General features: G+C 47.0%; 4 protein-coding genes and 1 long non-coding RNA gene across 8 annotated transcripts in view; 3 read left to right on the top strand and 2 right to left on the bottom strand.

Annotated features, from left to right (window-relative positions):
- Positions 1 to 10: 10 nt before the first annotated feature.
- Positions 11 to 16,203, bottom strand: part of LOC109513416 (uncharacterized) — a 203,962-nt gene continuing 187,769 nt past the window's right edge. Inside the window, exons 2-4 of one of the 2 annotated variants that reach the window (XM_019865904.1) lie at positions 970 to 1,099; positions 428 to 897; positions 11 to 281 (exon numbers count right to left, since the gene is read on the bottom strand). In XM_019865904.1, coding sequence (XP_019721463.1) covers positions 226 to 281; positions 428 to 897; positions 970 to 1,052 — 609 coding nt within the window. In that variant the 5' untranslated portion in view covers positions 1,053 to 1,099 and the 3' untranslated portion in view covers positions 11 to 225. Of the gene's footprint in view, positions 366 to 427; positions 898 to 969; positions 1,235 to 16,203 lie in introns of those variants that run through there. The other variant, XM_019865903.1, reaches the window with a different exon arrangement.
- The window catches only part of LOC109513426 (uncharacterized), a 23,986-nt gene continuing 9,393 nt past the window's right edge, over positions 1,611 to 16,203 (top strand). Inside the window, exons 1-2 of the long non-coding RNA XR_002167763.1 lie at positions 1,611 to 2,087; positions 10,279 to 10,284. This is a non-coding gene — a long non-coding RNA (uncharacterized LOC109513426). The remainder of the gene's footprint in view (positions 2,088 to 10,278; positions 10,285 to 16,203) is intronic.
- On the top strand, positions 4,378 to 7,984 carry hpdl (4-hydroxyphenylpyruvate dioxygenase-like). Of its 2 annotated transcripts, XM_019865867.1 has the most exons (5): positions 4,385 to 5,250; positions 5,607 to 5,773; positions 5,864 to 6,015; positions 6,991 to 7,109; positions 7,371 to 7,984. In XM_019865867.1, the coding sequence occupies exons 1-5, from the start codon at positions 4,607 to 4,609 to the stop codon at positions 7,558 to 7,560; spliced, it is 1,272 nt and encodes a 423-aa protein (XP_019721426.1). In that variant the 5' UTR covers positions 4,385 to 4,606; the 3' UTR covers positions 7,561 to 7,984. The 2 variants fall into 2 exon arrangements, with proteins under 2 accessions (XP_019721427.1, XP_019721426.1); XM_019865868.1 differs by lacking the exons at positions 6,991 to 7,109; positions 7,371 to 7,984 and adding an exon at positions 6,162 to 6,508 and having other exon boundaries at positions 4,378 to 5,250; positions 5,864 to 6,094.
- lhpp (phospholysine phosphohistidine inorganic pyrophosphate phosphatase) overlaps positions 14,248 to 16,203 on the bottom strand; it is a 21,652-nt gene continuing 19,696 nt past the window's right edge. Inside the window, exons 8-9 of the transcript XR_002167752.1 lie at positions 14,537 to 14,665; positions 14,248 to 14,453 (exon numbers count right to left, since the gene is read on the bottom strand). The gene's annotated coding sequence lies outside the window, so the exon portion shown is untranslated. The remainder of the gene's footprint in view (positions 14,454 to 14,536; positions 14,666 to 16,203) is intronic.
- The window catches only part of fam53b (family with sequence similarity 53 member B), a 3,373-nt gene continuing 1,428 nt past the window's right edge, over positions 14,259 to 16,203 (top strand). Inside the window, exons 1-3 of one of the 2 annotated variants that reach the window (XM_019865888.1) lie at positions 14,259 to 14,365; positions 14,727 to 14,832; positions 15,303 to 15,958. In XM_019865888.1, coding sequence (XP_019721447.1) covers positions 14,279 to 14,365; positions 14,727 to 14,832; positions 15,303 to 15,958 — 849 coding nt within the window. In that variant the 5' untranslated portion in view covers positions 14,259 to 14,278. The remainder of the gene's footprint in view (positions 14,366 to 14,726; positions 14,833 to 15,302; positions 15,959 to 16,203) is intronic. The other variant, XM_019865889.1, reaches the window with a different exon arrangement.

Below are 16,203 nucleotides of genomic sequence, written 5' to 3' on the forward strand. Positions count from 1 at the left end.
CGCAGGCGCCCCGGCGGCCGATCGGGCGCGTGTGAGACGGCTGCGTCAGTGGGAGTCTGAGTCGCGAAGGTCGGAAGCGCCCCATCAGCCTCTTCGTCTGGAGCTTGGGCCGTTCGTCCGTCTCATGTACAGCACTCAGATGCCGTTTGAGACAGAAAACTCGGGTCAAAAATGGGGGTTGACGCTGACAAAACCGCCCCAAGACTTTTAGGTGGTGGCTGGAGTTTACCTGGGATCCAACTGGACAGGAAGGCGGCGAGTTCGATGGCTCTGCTGTTTCACTTTCAAAAGAAACCTCAATTCAGCAAATGACGTTTGTCGGCTTCGCATACTTGACAGTTTGACGCTTTGTCCAACGCGCGCAACTGGGAAAAGAAAACTCGTGTTCGTGGTGTGCCCGTCAACTAATTTGCGATGTACTTGTTACCCTGGTCCGAGATCCTCTTGCGACCCCCCTCATGCGGTCCGGTGCCTGCGCGACCCTGAAACACAGACAAAATGTTTTTCCTTGATGGTATGACAGAGCCCTTCCTCCAACCCTGCCTACACTGTCGCCTACAAAGCAGCTTCCCAACTGACAAACGCCACAAAGTTGCTCTGGATCCAGACAAGCCAAACAACTCGCTGACCATCTCCAACACGCCTTGCCAAAGAGCACTCGAGTGCGCACAAAGACACGGGTTCCACCGCCGGCTCCAAACGCACCGCCCGCCACTGCCACCGTTCCCATCAGAACAACCCACAGTGACGACGCTCAACCGAGGCGCAGCGCAAAGCTCAATACTCTGGCCCTGCCCGTTCAGCATTTTCAGGCAGCCTGTGGACAGATGATCCTCATCAGTGCGCCGCTTGCAGAACTGCTCCTTGTTCTCACCCTCAGTCGGCTCCATCTGAGGCCTGCAACCCCAAAAATAAAAATACATTTTTGCAGGTGCCCCTTGTCAATGAAAATGCCATGCGTTTTGTTACCTCTGCACACTCTTCCAATTCATCAGGATCCTCTTCCACCTGACAACACCCACAGACTGCTTTAGTCCAGGTCGAGTCTTCATACTGCTCTGCTTCTCTGGTGTTTCCTGTCCTAAATTGCTAATTCGCACTGCCAAAATAACAGAAACAAAAAAATATGCATGTGTACATGTACTTCCTCCCCAATGCTAAAGGTAGACCACTTGAAGTCACTTCACATTTTTATTCAAGTGCAAAAACATCAAAAGAAATGGTTTACACGTTGCTGCCCCTCCAAAAAAAATATCTTAAAATACTTCACAGTACACCACCGAAGCATTGTTGCCTTGAGAAGGGTCCGGCTGCCGCTATTCTTTTCCGTCACCTCCAACAAGCTTGCAGCTGAGCATCAGGGGTGATGACTCTTCAGCGACTTCTAAAAACCCATCCGAAATTTGTGTGCCAGCTGTCATCTGCCGAGGCCTGCTGGAGAACTGAGGTCAGCGGGGTTGACACATTGATGAGGAGCTGAAAATGATGGCCTCAGTCCAAAATCCCCATCATGCAGTCAGTGTTAGTCAGTGCACACCCAGTGAGTTCATGATAGAGCGCCGGCAAGGACAAACATGACACTCGACATTTTTTTTTTTCCTCACTCACCCCTGTTCTGCTTCTTTAAAGTGCCTCCTGTGCCAAACGATTCCCCCTGCAAATATAGAAATGCCCAAAGAGTAAGCGAGCACAGTTTTATGTCGCCAACGTGTGTCTCCTTTGCTGGTTCGAGCCATCCAGCCTGCAAAACAAAATGTACACAAGAGAAAGGGGCCAAAAGAGGGCAAGCTAAAAAGGGGCCACATCAGACCACTGCCAATGGGAAAATCAGATCATGGACTGGGACAATGCAAACATTATTTGGAGCAAAAGATAAACATCAACGATGGATCAAAGCAGCAACACAGATCAGGAAATGGGGCACGGACGCAAATGAAAAGTTGTTATCAGACACGTGTAATTGATTTCTCCAGAACCCAATGTGGATGGAGCGGGCCGGGAAGATCGCAGGGTCGAGATGTTGTCATGGCAATTTGACATAACAGCGCTAAATGGAAGTAGCTGTTCATACTATTGAATGCTGACCAGTTATTTTGCTGATAAGCAAAGTTGCACTTGTCTGTACTCTGTGTCGCTGCTCAAAAATGCTGATTGCACTGGCCTTTCAACTCCCACAAGATAAAATGAGAGCAATAGACGCCCAAAGGAAGAAGGCTCCCGAGACAGATCTGTGAACGGTGTCCCATGTTCTTCTTAAATAAATCTCATCATTTTTTATACTTTTGTTGTCTTGGTTTCCCTGGACAAGACTGTCACGCTGGCGAAAAAAAAAATTAAAAAGAAAACCTGCACACACCTGACAACTCCTGAAGGCGGCGGCGGGGAATGTCAAAACTCACAAGCAAACTTCACACTGCAAAAAATAAAAATTAAAAAACACTCGGGTTCTGCATTTTTCACGACTCAAACCGTTGGTTTTCTTACTCTCGCCTCATGGATCTTCTTGCACGCTGCGAGAGGCAACTGGACGAATAAAGACGTACTTTGGGCTGTATTTGGAGCAGAAAGGGCTGAAAATGTGTGAAACGATTTAGGCTTGCAAAATAATATTCACATTTATAGAACAGTAAAGGACACTGGTGAATAACCTGCAAGGGGGAAGGGGGTTTAGACATGTAATGGGGCTTCCTCATATTGGGAGAGGACAAAAAATAAAAATAAAATAAAATAAAAAAACATTTTTGACCATGACAGTAAACTTCATAAAACCAGACGGATGAAAAGAGAAAAAAAGCGTACCACCTGACAGAAAATGCCATGTTCAAACAACATTTGGTCAAACAAACCAAAACCCTTCATAGTTCACTTCGCAAGCACAAAGACGTCGGTTTTGTCACTTGCAACAATTTCAAACAAAACCCAAAAAAAAACAACAAAAAAAAAAGCTGGCCAGCTTTAAAACAAACCCCCAAAAAGTTGAAAATGTGGCAAGAGAAACGAAGAGCACAATGTACTCCAAGGGAAAGACGAATGGCGCTCCAACCTCCAACGCTGCAAATCGGGCAACAAGCAAAAGGACATTGTGAGAAAGGACAAAAAGCGACAAATAATGTGCTCGTGTGCTCACTCAACGAATAAATGCCCACGCAGTCGGTTGCCATCTTGCCGCAGCTGTGCACCGCGCTCGATTTATTCCCCCTGCACACCTGACTCCAATTCATTTACTCGCCTGACGTCAGTTGGCCAATCCGAGCCAACCTTCTTCTTCCGCTGCTTGTTCAACGGCGTTTTGCAGACTAGCGCCACCGGTTGACCCGCCAGGGTGACTGCTTTGGCTTACCCCGAAAATTGCTTGACTTTCGGCCCCAAAGTGATGAACATGGCGTAAAATACGACTTCTTTCTCACCTTCGACAGCTTCTGCTGCTCGTCCTCGTCCACCCGCTGCGCCGCACGCCCTTCCACAAGATCATGGAAAACTCCACCAATTTTCTCGTGATGGGTCCATGAGGCGGCATGAGTTGCCACGATGACGCGCTGGGTGGATCCTGTGTCGCTGACCACTGACACCTGCTGGACTGTCAAAATCCCTGCAGGCAACCCATTTGACAGACTGATTTGATGACAAAGTGTATCCAATATCATTGACGTCAACGCATTCATATTGTATGATTCATTATGTTTGAATAATGTGAAAATTATATCAATGAGAATGTTGGTGGGCTTTGTCTTCAAAAATCTTTTTTCAGAACAATAAGTTGCTCCAGTGTTTGGAACTTGAGTCTGTTGCGTTCCTTGCATGCCATTTCCCCTGCTGTGGAGAACACACGCTCACCTGGCACGACGATGCCGGCGTACAGAGGAACTCCTTTGCGAGGTGGGAGAGGTTTGGGAAAAGTAGTGTGTTGGTTCTTCCAATATAACAGAGGGACTTGACTGCGTACCGTACAATATTCCCCTCTGCCAGGTACCGCTGGACCTCAGATATAGCATCTGCTGTTGCACTTCTGATTCAAATGAACAGGTTCAATATCAGGCTTCCGCAGAGCTTTCTGATGATGTGATCATTTGAGTTCGGTGTGTTCAACAGGGAGACTTGGAAAACATGAAGGATAGCGGCTCACCAGGACCCGAGTTTGACACCTGTGGGTTAAACAGCATAACGATGCATTTGCATGCATGTGTATTTGGATGACACAATATACTCGTCATTGGCATTAGGTCGCCGAATGAGTTCATATTAGGCAGTTTACGCCTAACAAACCCTGCACACGCGCAAATCATGTCAGTGAGACTCTTTAAATGCATTCGAAATGAATACACGTTTGAGGCGCACCATGTTACAGATTAACGTATATCCTTAATAAATTCATGTGGCCATTTCAATAACCGCATGTACTGTTTCAAGGGGTGTCACAAATCTGAGATGACCTAATAAACATCATACATAGATTGGGGAAGAAAGCGTTCACAAAAGTTTTTAAAAAGAGAGAGAGAGAGAGAGAGAGAGAGAGAGAGCGAGCGAGCGAGCGAGAGCGCGAGAAAGGAAAAGTTAAACTGGCGTGATAAGGACGCGCCCAGTGGTGACTTTCCACTCCACAAGCGACATGGCGGCCTACGTGAGACGGATGCACCACGTTTCTCTGCACGTCTCCAATGTGGACAAACTGGCCAACGACTTGAGTAACAAATTCAAGTTCAACCTGTTCGCTACCAGGCTGACGGAGAGGACCCGGCAGCTCGCCTTCAGGACCGGATCCGCCGTGTTTGTCGTCAACGAGAGGGCGAACCGAGGAGACTGTGGCCGGCTCAATGTCGAGCCGCAGCCGCCGGAGCATCACCAAGCGGCGGGGTGCCTTTACGACATCCCGTCGCGCCACCCGGTAGACACGGCGTGTAACGTGTGCTTCGAGGTGGACGACGTTCACGGCTCGTACGAGGCTCTTCGGCGGATGGGCTGCAGCTTCCCGGTGCCGCCCACCACCGTGCGGGACCACCAGGGCCAGGTCACCTACGCCGTGCTGCGCTCCGTGGTGGGAAACGTGTGCCACACTTTGATCGACAAGAGCGAGTACCTGGGAAGCTTTTTGCCCGGCTTCCTGGAGACGGAAGGCGGCCAAGAGAAGCAAAACCGCCCGGAGGCTGTCACTCACGTGGACCACATCACTTACGCGTGCGCCACCGGTACCAGCCAACAAGTTCTGAGTTGGTACCAACAACTATTTGGCTTCCAGAGGTTCTTCATCCATCGGTAAGACGTCCTAAATGGATTAGTTTGAATTAGGGCGCAGTTAAAGAAAAAAAGAAAAAAAAAAGGGGGGGGTGAGGTTCTACCTCAATTAGACTAAAGTCAATTTGACTCAAGTCTTTTTACTTACAAATGTAGTCACAGGACAATTGAAACTTGTACCTGAACGCACCACTGTATACTACCTTAATGGCAGCCATGCCATATCTTGCTTCATAAACGTTTGCTCTTACTGGATGGTCGTCCACTGGTCCCTAAAATTCCTGACACAACACCAAAAACTGCACGTGTTCAGCGGCGTTTGGTTGCGTCTCCCTCCCAGTTGATGCAATGTCGATGTGTGCATGGCATCTCGGCAGAAATGACGAAACAGACAGCGGCTTTGTCATCAACCAGAAGGGCATCGGCCTCCGCCTCTCCGCCATGGAGTACTGGAAATGCGGCGAGTCGGGCCTGTCGCTGCCCGGCGCACGGCAAAACGAGCCCGGATGCAAATTTGTCCTCGCCGAATCGCTGCCCGATCAAGGTGGCGACCAAAGCTGAGTAAATATTGATCCGGCGAGGAAGATTAATTAAATGTTATTTAATGTCAATGTGATCTTGTGCTTCCCTGCAGGCAGTAACCAGGTGAACACTTTTTTGGAGGAGCACCAGGCGGCAGGGGTCCAGCACATTGGACTGTACACAGGCGACATCGTGGAAGCGGTGCGTGGCATGACCGATGCCGGCGTGTGCTTCTTCTCTCCGCCGCCTGCCTACTATACTGAGGTTTGCATAAACACCAACGGGCTAAATGTACTGTTCCATCCATCCATTTTCAACCAGGAGCAAGAACTTAAGCAGGGAAGCTCAAACTTCCCTCCCCCCCAGGCACTTGTTCCAGCTCTTCCCGGGGGAATTTGGCGCGTTCCCAGGCCAGCTGCGAGACATCGTTTCTCCAGTGTGTAAACTGTTCCCGATAGTGCTAATACATATTATCCTCAGAACAAATAGAAGTGCTCATGGAACAGACACTTGAGGTACACCGAGTCTGTTCTTTTTTTTTTTTTTGTTTAGTTATGCTTGTTTGATCGACAAATACCACGTTTGACTCTTGATATTGGAAGGAAAACCAACGCATGCCGAATGGCGTTTGCATGACGATGACGATTATATGTATCAGCGCTATAGGAACAGTTCAGTGCTAATACATGTATAAACAAATACTAAACAGTGTGATAAAAGCAATACAACACAATAAAATCCCATCATATGAATGATCCAAAGAATTTATTTTTGGGGGGTAAAAAAAATTTGAATTCTGTCATAATTCCCTATTCGGCAACTAATTCATACACTTAAGTAGTTCTGCTTATGTTCTTTGCTTGTCTTGACACGCGTAGAATGAAAACAAAATGTTGCTAAATAGTCCGAAATAATTTTTTCTGTAGTCAGTTAATTCTGTTTCATTAAAGTGCATTAAATGGTTTGTTTTTTTCTGAAATGTAGAATTCAAATTAATTGAATGTAATTTGAATTGTATTTCTTTATTTTTTGGAAAAAGAAATCTCAATATCCTTTTGGGCAGTCAAGCCCACTTTAAGATATCTGCTCATGTTTGTTTGCTAAATAAATGACTGAATATACTCCATTCTAAAACGAAATGTAAAAGTTAAAATCATGTCCCTAATTGTTGACTCTTTTGAAAATAATAGCTAATTTGTCCTCGTCACCTTTTGTCTTTTAACTCTTGTGCATGACCAGTTGGGAAAACTGCGGGAGATTGAGGACGCGGGACAAGACGCCCAGAAGTTGGCGCAGCACGGCGTTCTTCTGGACGCCGACCCACAGATGCAGGCCACATCGGCCCGCGAGTCGCAGAGGTGATCCATCGTCTTATTCGATCTCATATTAGGGCTGGCCAATTAATCAATATTATCAATACAAGTTTTTGGAGAGGTGTTTTTTTTTTCCCCTAAGTCGGTTAGGTAGCTCAAAGCTGCTTACACCAGGGGTCACCAACATGGTGACCCGCAGTCACTATTTTATTCTCAGGCCACATTGTCCAGCACTACTGTATTTCCTTTCAGCAAGCAAACAGTATTCAAGCAAACAGTATATCGAGCTTAACGTCCCCTCCCCAGGTACCTCCTGCAGGTGTTCACCAAGCCACTCTTTGTCGAGGACACCTTCTTCCTGGAGCTGATCGAGCGCCAGGGGTCGAGCGGCTTTGGCGAGGGCAACATCCGGGCCCTTTGGAGGTCGGTTCAGGTGTACATGGATGACGAGAAGCTGGCGGGCGCTCAGGAAACCGCCCCGCAACAGTCACGTTAAGCACTTTGAAGCATACACACTGGAAGGGATTATTTTTGAATGTCTCGCAACAGGGCACACCTATGAAAGAGAGAACACAGAATGTAACAAATGATTTTTTTTGTTTTTGTTCGGGTATTTTTGCAGGGTTTTCGAGCAATGCAGAAGGGTCGCTTTTGAAGTAGAATGTTGTAAATTAATGTGCTGATATATTTATTCTGTGGGACCGTGGTGCATTACTGATCGAAATCAATTGTTAGGAGCAAAATACACTTCCTGTTACTATACATGCTTCTCCAAAATGCAAATTAGACGTGTTCTTCTTTGGTGCTGGCGTTTTTCGAAACTACTGTTCTTTTTCCATGTGCTGGTTTTATAAAACCTCTCTGAGACACTGTGTGACCTCTTGCATTTCTGAAAATAAATCAGTTTTAAGCAGCCACTTGTTTACTTGCCAATAAAAAAATATACACACACACAGTACATGGAAGTAGCCATGTAATACACACAAAAAAATTCATAATTGACTAAGCTGCAATCATAAGTCATTTTTTTTCAGAGGGTAAAAAAACATTTGCTTGTGAGTAGAGTTTGTCTCTCGACACGTCTTGCTCCACTGTTTGTGTTCAAATATGTTACTGTGGAACACTGGACTCCTACATATTCATAAAATACATTAGTTGTACAATGTGTGTCGATTTTTTTCCCCTTTGTGTGTAGTGGAGGAGAACAAACTGTTCATCAAGGGGGAGAAAGATCAGGTCCTGTGACAAGAGTCCGCCAGCCAACTGTCAGAGCTACAGGTGGTGTACACTTGTCCTAAGGCCATAAACCACAAGCATACTAATTCATTTTTTTCCTGGAACTCGCAGTCTATTTCTGATGAGTAGACAGCGCCCCCTATGAGCTGAATAAACACAATACAAGTGTGAAACAAAACATTCAAAGATGTTTGGAACCCCCCCACCACCGTCCCCCTTCAAGCAAGCACAAATCCCGTCTGCCCTTTAACACAAAAGGCAGACAGTCTAGAAGGGGGATGCTGGGGGGGGGATTAGTGACACGTAACAGATGTAACTCCTTGATGACCGAAAGGGTTTCAAAATGAGCCAGTGCCGGGCTGGTAGGCATACTGCAGCGGGTCCAGTGACGAGCTCACCCACAGTCGCAGGTAGGCGAGGACGAGTCTCTCCAGCGTGTTCATCAGGTGAGACGTCAGCGCCACAGGTCTGTAGCTGTTGAGCTCCTTCAGGTGGGGGGGGTCTTAGGCACTGGGACCAGGCACGACGTTTTCCACAGCTGTGAAATTCTGTCCAGCTTCAGACTCAGGTTGAACATGTGCTTTTTAAGTTTAACATCAGAATCGAACGCATAATCTCTGCATTGTGAGGTGGATGTGCTAACCAGTGTGCCACCTTGATGCATATTTTAACAAACTTTCTTTGAATTTAGTATGGAAAAACACATGGAAAAAAGTTCCCCAACTGTTATTAAAAATGCTTAAAAAAACCTCTTGCCTTAAAAATGGAATATGTGCATCTTTCAACATTTTTTTAAAGTTAAAGATGACTTCGGAAATTATGCTGTTAGTGAAGCATTATTGCAAAATGAATACTTCCCTGTCAGCGTCGATCAAAAATGAAAATTGTATCAAATTGAATGACTGGTGCTTGTACCCCATAGTATTATAGATGAAATCTACCTCCAAAAACACTTGAAACAACAGGCAGTTTGTACAGTGAGAATATTCTTACTTGAAAACTCTATATGATGTCGGTAGAACAATGTCAAAGGTCACTTCCTGGACATCTGTTTGCCATAAATGTATTTATTCTTTTTTTTTTTCTATGACAGACCCGTTATTATTCGAGTTTAAGAAAGAGAGATCTCAGTATTACCCCCTCTGGGTCACATTGGTATGGTAAAGTTATCAGGTTTCAAGTTTTATGTTGTGGAAGCACTTTGGTGTACGTGCGTGTGCGCGTGCAAAACTGATTACTTTTCATTACAGCACGGCCGGATCGTTCCATTACGTTCAAGGAACATTATTTTAACATTCGCTTTGACTTTCCAACAGCGTTGGAAATATGAGTGTTTCGTTTAGAAAAGTTAAAATTGCATGATTGTATGACGATGAACAATAAACTCATTGCTGTTCACATGTCGAGTTTGGCGGTGGGAACGTCTTGCGACGCCCCTCCAGTCTTGCCGCGAATGGTCTCGTCCACTATGTGACGTCACTAGCAATGTTGGACAGTAGAGCATTGGACTTGAGTAAATGTTGCACTTTACACTTCTCCTCAGCGAATTACTGGCTGCGCGTCTCACGCTGGCTTTCTGTTTTTGTTCGTTCGTTTGAGTGTTTGTTTCAAAAAAATGCACATCAGATGCCAACATGATCCGGCTACACTGAAAAGCAGCTAAAGGTAATGTTAGACACCCGACTCAAGCTTTGACTACGTCAAAACAGTCGTAAATACGAAATGTGTTTACTAACTTGTTAGAGCACTTGAACGTGTTCTTCAGTCGTCAAGGATGGTGATTGTTAGTCAAATAACTTTATGGCTCTGAAAACGTTTTCCTCGACCAAGTTCATCTTTCTTTTGTCTGTGGTGTATATTTCTTTTAATAATTTGCACACATTCAACGACATGTTCTTTCTTTCACGCAAATTGTCTCCACTGAATATTTATTTTTTTAAACGACGTATTCTAATTTCACTTGATGTAAGTTCAAGAGTACCCTGTTATGAATTTGATAAGATAAAGTTGAGATCCCACATGGGGCGCAGTGGCGTGCAAAGGGGTGGGGCGAGTGGGGCCCAGGCATCCACCTGAGGGTGCGGGGGCGGGGGGGGGGGGGGGGGGGGGGGCGGCGGCCCCCGGGGGGGGGGGGGGGGGGGGGGGGGGGGTGCGTGTCCGCGAGTGCGTGCGTGCGGACCGCAAAATTACTTGGGCAGGTCTCAAGACCCTACAAATCTACAGCAATTATAACAATCCAAAATGTTCCACCCTGCAGTAATTAGTCATTTTTACGAGAAATAAGTTCTTTTTGGTTTTTATACGATATTTGGATTTTATTCAGGAAAAAAAACATCTTTGTACGTTCACGAATACACCAAATGTTCTCCTAGTTTTTTTTTAATAGTTTTTTGGTTCAATCGAAAAATGTATTTACCAAACCATTTCCAAGCAATATATTTCAGAACTGCAATTGCAATACCGTGAAATCGTGATATTTTTGCTCATGGTTATCATAGTGTCACACTCTGATAATGGCCTATGCTGAGGGGAACCAACATGGAATACAGATGTTTTTAATAGGGGGAAAAAAAAAGTCATTATATGAACTGTTATTTACTACGGTATAAATCCGGACACATTGTCGTAAGTCGGATATATTACTACGGATTGGTTGATAAAGTTTGGTCTTATCCAGGGTTTTCAAACATTGCCATAAGAGAATTAATTTAAAGTTTAGAACCATCTAAGCATGCTAATGGTGTCTCTCGATGTATGGAGCATTTAAAAACGTGTCAAAGTAAGGGAGGGCCGTTACCCTCAAATGTGGTTGTCTTACGAGTGCACCATAACCAAAACTTGAAACATGCGCTGCCGTCAGTCATTCAGTTACGGTGGGGCTCAAAGACACCCCATGATGTGACAATACATGTGGAAAATATTACACTTCCACTCCACATTTGACCTTTTTTTTTAACAAGCACAGTTGATCCATTTCCGAGCGGATGGCGGCAGAAACTCGTGTTTGCTCTGTAGCCTGCGTGTAACATTCTGTGGGCGCTCGCCATGCCAATTTTCTTTGCCAAACTCAATTTGACTTTCGTGAGGTGGGAGATCTCGGCTGTTGGTGGAACTGGTGGTTGTGGTTGCCGCGGGGACAAACCGGAGAGTTCTTTCTAAAGAGTTGCAGTGGTCTTGCCGTATGATCCTGCACATGATGTACGAACGTAACAAGCGTACGTCGTGTGGCTCTGCTTGTACAGTACCGTTTTAGTTTTGGTGGAAAAGTTACTGTCCTATGTGATGATGCAGTATCAGCGGGGTAACAGAGGCGATGTGCTTCTTGCGGAATTGTAAGGGAAGCAAAACAATTTCTAGGAATTGGATTACGGGAAACCTGAGGATCTGATGTCTCGTTTTAGGCCGGTTCTGTGGCAGCTACATTTGGGGGTCTGCTCAAATTTACAGGATCTCCGTGTGAAAGAGGCGAGCGCGCTTCTGACACGTTCCCGTACGGTGCGGCGCGGGTCGGAGGATGTTTGTGTTTTCAATTGTTTGACCTTAATGGCTCCTGCGCTAGTGTGTACAGTTGCCGTGATTATGTGTGTGTGGGGGGAATAATTAAACAGCGGGCCCCCTTGGGAGCGCGCCTCTGCTTGGCAGCCACGCTGAGTCTTTGTGTTTATGGTAAGCGGGCAGCTGCAAGCTGGACGAGACCCCCGGCCCACCCCCGTGACCCCTCCCACTCCGCTGAGCTCATTTCATTCATAAATGGACAGAAGTGAACGTACCCTACTTTGGTATGTTTGCTTTGGGCCCCGTCATCCTGGCACCTGCCCTTTAATTAATAACAAGGAAGAAAAAGTTTGGCCTTTGGGTAAATTACCACAGCGATTAGGCATCAGGAAAAAAAAAAAAAAAACTGGTTTCAACCGTCAATTAGGGGTTTCCTTTTATGAAGGGGTTTGGCACAACACACCCTTCCCAAAGTTTGGGAGGCGAGCGCGCTTCTGACACGTTCCCGTACGGTGCGGCGCGGGTCGGAGGATGTTTGTGTTTTCAATTGTTTGACCTTAATGGCTCCTGCGCTAGTGTGTACAGTTGCCGTGATTATGTGTGTGTGGGGGGAATAATTAAACAGCGGGCCCCCTTGGGAGCGCGCCTCTGCTTGGCAGCCACGCTGAGTCTTTGTGTTTATGGTAAGCGGGCAGCTGCAAGCTGGACGAGACCCCCGGCCCACCCCCGTGACCCCTCCCACTCCGCTGAGCTCATTTCATTCATAAATGGACAGAAGTGAACGTACCCTACTTTGGTATGTTTGCTTTGGGCCCCGTCATCCTGGCACCTGCCCTTTAATTAATAACAAGGAAGAAAAAGTTTGGCCTTTGGGTAAATTACCACAGCGATTAGGCATCAGAAAAAAAAAAAAAAAACTGGTTTCAACCGTCAATTAGGTGTTTCCTTTTATGAAGCGCTTTGTCACAACACACCCTTCCACACGTTAGGACACAAGACAAGAGTCCAAACATGGTAAGCTACAAGCAGTACGCCACGAGCTGTACTCGCATACGAGTGAACGTTTTTGTGAGGTGCTTTCCCACCTAAGTCACGCGGTGTTCCTTTCACTTTCGGCGAAACAGACTTTATGATGCAGTGAACCCTCGCTATTTGCACTAAAGCAAATATCTGCTAATCATAAACTGCTTGAACGTGTGAAGCCTCAACTGATTGTAAGTCGTTTGCAAGGGAAGACGCAACGCCGGCCGCAATTTACATTTCAACGAGTTGATTGAGCTTTAAAGTGTTTTTGTATTATTATTAATTTTTTTTTAACCAGCTGTCTAGGGGGTTATAGCATGGATTAGCATTAGCGCTAATTGTCAGTCAAGACCCAAATCCTTATGTAATGTTTGTTGGCTGGGGGATTACAGTCTAGCCAATGTATGGACAAGCCGCTCTAATTGGGGCGTATCAGATTTTGCGGCCCCCTTGGAAGCACCGCACGGGGGATGTGTCTGAGGCCCAACACTTTTAGTAGATCTCCACGTTTGCGTTCGTTTTAAATTTGTAGAAGACTACATTAAGTAGTGAATGGGGAAAATTAATTCTTATATCGTATCCATGATATTTTTATCACATCTTCATACTTTTTAATTTAACGTTATCTTTCTTTGGGAACAGACAATTGAAATGGTAGCATGCATTAAAGCAAATCAGTTTTGAAACAATATTAAGCCTGATCTTTGCTGACAAGATCAAGTTGCGATCATTCGTATTACACTTTAACTAATGGAGTCATAATTCAAATAGATAATAAACGGTATGATCATTACAATTGTATTATTTCACATCCATCCACACCTTGAACTTGACGCCAGTCAATCACAGGGTGTGTACATAAACAACCACTGACATTCCCATACAGTATTGGGGGGGGAAGAAACTTGGACTGATGCTACAAGCGAATGCTAAACGTCATCCGTGTCCTCCTCACATTGAGCTTGTCGCCCCGACGTGATCAAGGCAAGGAATGTAAATACAGCGTCTTGCGAGACACGCAATGCTACACGGATTTTCCATGTCATCCATCCGGCCTCGCCGAAGCCACTTGGCTCTGTGGGACTCGTGATACTTGCATCCTCCACCACCAGGAAGGTTGTGTGGATAACCGCAAGGTCGGCTATTCCTGGCCACCCCCCCCTACACACTCTGAGGATTCAATTACACAACTTTGACCCTGTGGATAACTTTCTCTCCTGCCTCATTTGCATGGCTATGAATCATCTTGTTTAGTAGTGTGACAACAAAACAAATGTTGCATGAACTGATTTTTCCAAATGAGACAAAAGCTCGAGTGGGTACGCACATCCGCATGGGAAAAGATGCTCGGCAAAAACACTCAACTGTGCGTGTCTCTCCCATCAGGATCGGCGGCCCGAGGAGTGAAGATTCGCCATGGCCTGCTTGACTGACACTCGCCAAAACGGCTCGGGACTGGGATGCACGTCGCAATGGTGATCATTTGCAAGAAGAGGTCGGAAAAGGGCGGCGAAAATGTAACGTCGAAAAGCACACATTTGGGCTCGGTGAGTGAGCGCTCATTGTGTCAACTTCAATTCGAGCTCGAATTTCGACATCCACCGGAAACTGGTCAGGCAAGATGGTGGGACGGAACTGAAATTGAGAACATGAGAGTCTTTTGTCGCCGTTACATTGAATTGCATCATGGCTCATTATCATCCGCCGCCAGCTCTCACCGCGGTGTTTCTGTCACCCGCTCTCCATTTACTCCACTCGCAGGCACAATAGAGTCGTTCAGCGTCCGCCACGCTGACTCATTTTGCAAATCACGTAGGTGGAGGAGTAGAAGAATTCCGTCCTGCCCTCTGGGCCACAAGAAAATGAAGTCAAGACGCCGGCATGATTATTCTGCTCTTATTTCCACAGTTCCAGACCGAGACCATGAGCCAGGGGACCGCTCTCTTCTCTCGTGAACTCACGGGTAAGAAAGACAAACAAATATGCGTTGACAAGCTGAGAAAAGACAATGCTGGTGAGGGTTCAGGACAGACAAAATGGATGCACGTTTACGGTGCGCCATTTTCCACCACATTACTCCTGAGAAATGACCGAACGTCCCCTGGCGAGCAAGCCACTTCTGTCGCACTCAATCACATGACTAAACAGCACAAGTTATTCATACAACCTACTGATTGTGCAGCATCATGAGACACAATTAACCGGCTCTTGGAGAACTCATGGTTTTGAGAGAGAACAGGAAGTGCTACTCTGTGAATAAATCCCAAAGGAGTAAAAGTTGTAAAAGTCTTCACGAGGCCTGAAGAGTTGCTCGGTTCCTCAATCACATGGGTGAATAATTCGAATCAGGATTCACAAGTCAGGTTGTGATGGGAAATGAGCTTGGCACCACTATTAGCGATGAGAATCATGACATTTTAGTGTTTGGACAAGTTTACGGGTGAGAATCCATTAAGAAATTGTGTGTGGCCAACGTGTTTACAGATACCAGGGGATGGTGCGAAGTGGCACACGGTCGCGCCGCGCCGCAGAGTCAGGTTGGCACGAGCCTGGAGAGTCTCTGGGACATCCTGCCGCAGGTGCACCGGAACACCTCCCAATGGGACTGGGATGTGGGCTGCACGTCCAGCACCATCAGCAGCCTCCTGCAGGACCTCAGCCTGACCGAGGCCGCCGCGTCCTCGCTGGCGGCGGCGGCGCCGCCCAGCAAACGTCAATGCCGGTCCCTCTCCTGCTCCGACGAGCTGCACCGCTCCACCTGGCGACCTCAGGGATCCAGAGTGTGGACGGCCGTGGAAAAGAGGAGGTGCCACAGCGGCGGGAGCGTCCATCGTGGCGGATTCACTCCGACGGGCTTCCCGGCCATCCGGCGGAGCTCAAGCATCAGCCTCAGCCTCAGCCTGCCCGTCGGCCTGGCCCGGCCGCTCTACCGCTCTAACGAACAGATCCCCGAGCTCCACGGCCCTTCGCCGGTCAGCTCGCCCGACTCCACCCCTGAACTGGAGCGCCGAGGAGGGCCGGGGGGTCTAGCCCGCAGCCGCTCGCAGCCCTGTGTCCTCAATGACAAGAAAATCGGTGTCAAGCGCCGGAGGCCGGATGACATGCAAAGGCCCTCGCTGGATCTGGCAAAGATGACCCAGGTTGGTGTTCACAAGTAAACATGTGGAATCGCGGCCATCCTCGTTCCAGGGAGTTGGCAACTCATGAAAACAAGTTCCAGAACCCTGCAGACTGGGTCGTGACCGACTTAACTGCGCTTCGCATTGCTGGCTGGCCAACTGACTGAGGCAGTGTGTCATTTACCCGTCAATGTCAGGGACCGAAACAGCTGCGGCAGAGGTCACAGTAGTGGGGCGTGGTTGTAAAGAGGTATTGATTGGGGGGG

This window comes from Hippocampus comes, unplaced genomic scaffold, assembly GCF_001891065.2.
Source record: "Hippocampus comes isolate QL1 unplaced genomic scaffold, H_comes_QL1_v1.1 scaffold116, whole genome shotgun sequence".
In the NCBI taxonomy this organism is placed as follows: Eukaryota; Metazoa; Chordata; class Actinopteri; order Syngnathiformes; family Syngnathidae; genus Hippocampus; species Hippocampus comes.

Bases quoted from the DNA above. Each gene is read 5' to 3' on its own strand.
- hpdl (XM_019865867.1), top strand. From the start codon at position 4,607: ATGGCGGCCTACGTGAGACGGATGCACCACGTTTCTCTGCACGTCTCC. The intron at 5,251-5,606 runs GTAAGACGTCCT...GCATCTCGGCAG, and splicing joins CAGAGGTTCTTCATCCATCG to AAATGACGAAACAGACAGCG. The intron at 7,110-7,370 runs GTGATCCATCGT...TCCCCTCCCCAG, and splicing joins TCGGCCCGCGAGTCGCAGAG to GTACCTCCTGCAGGTGTTCA.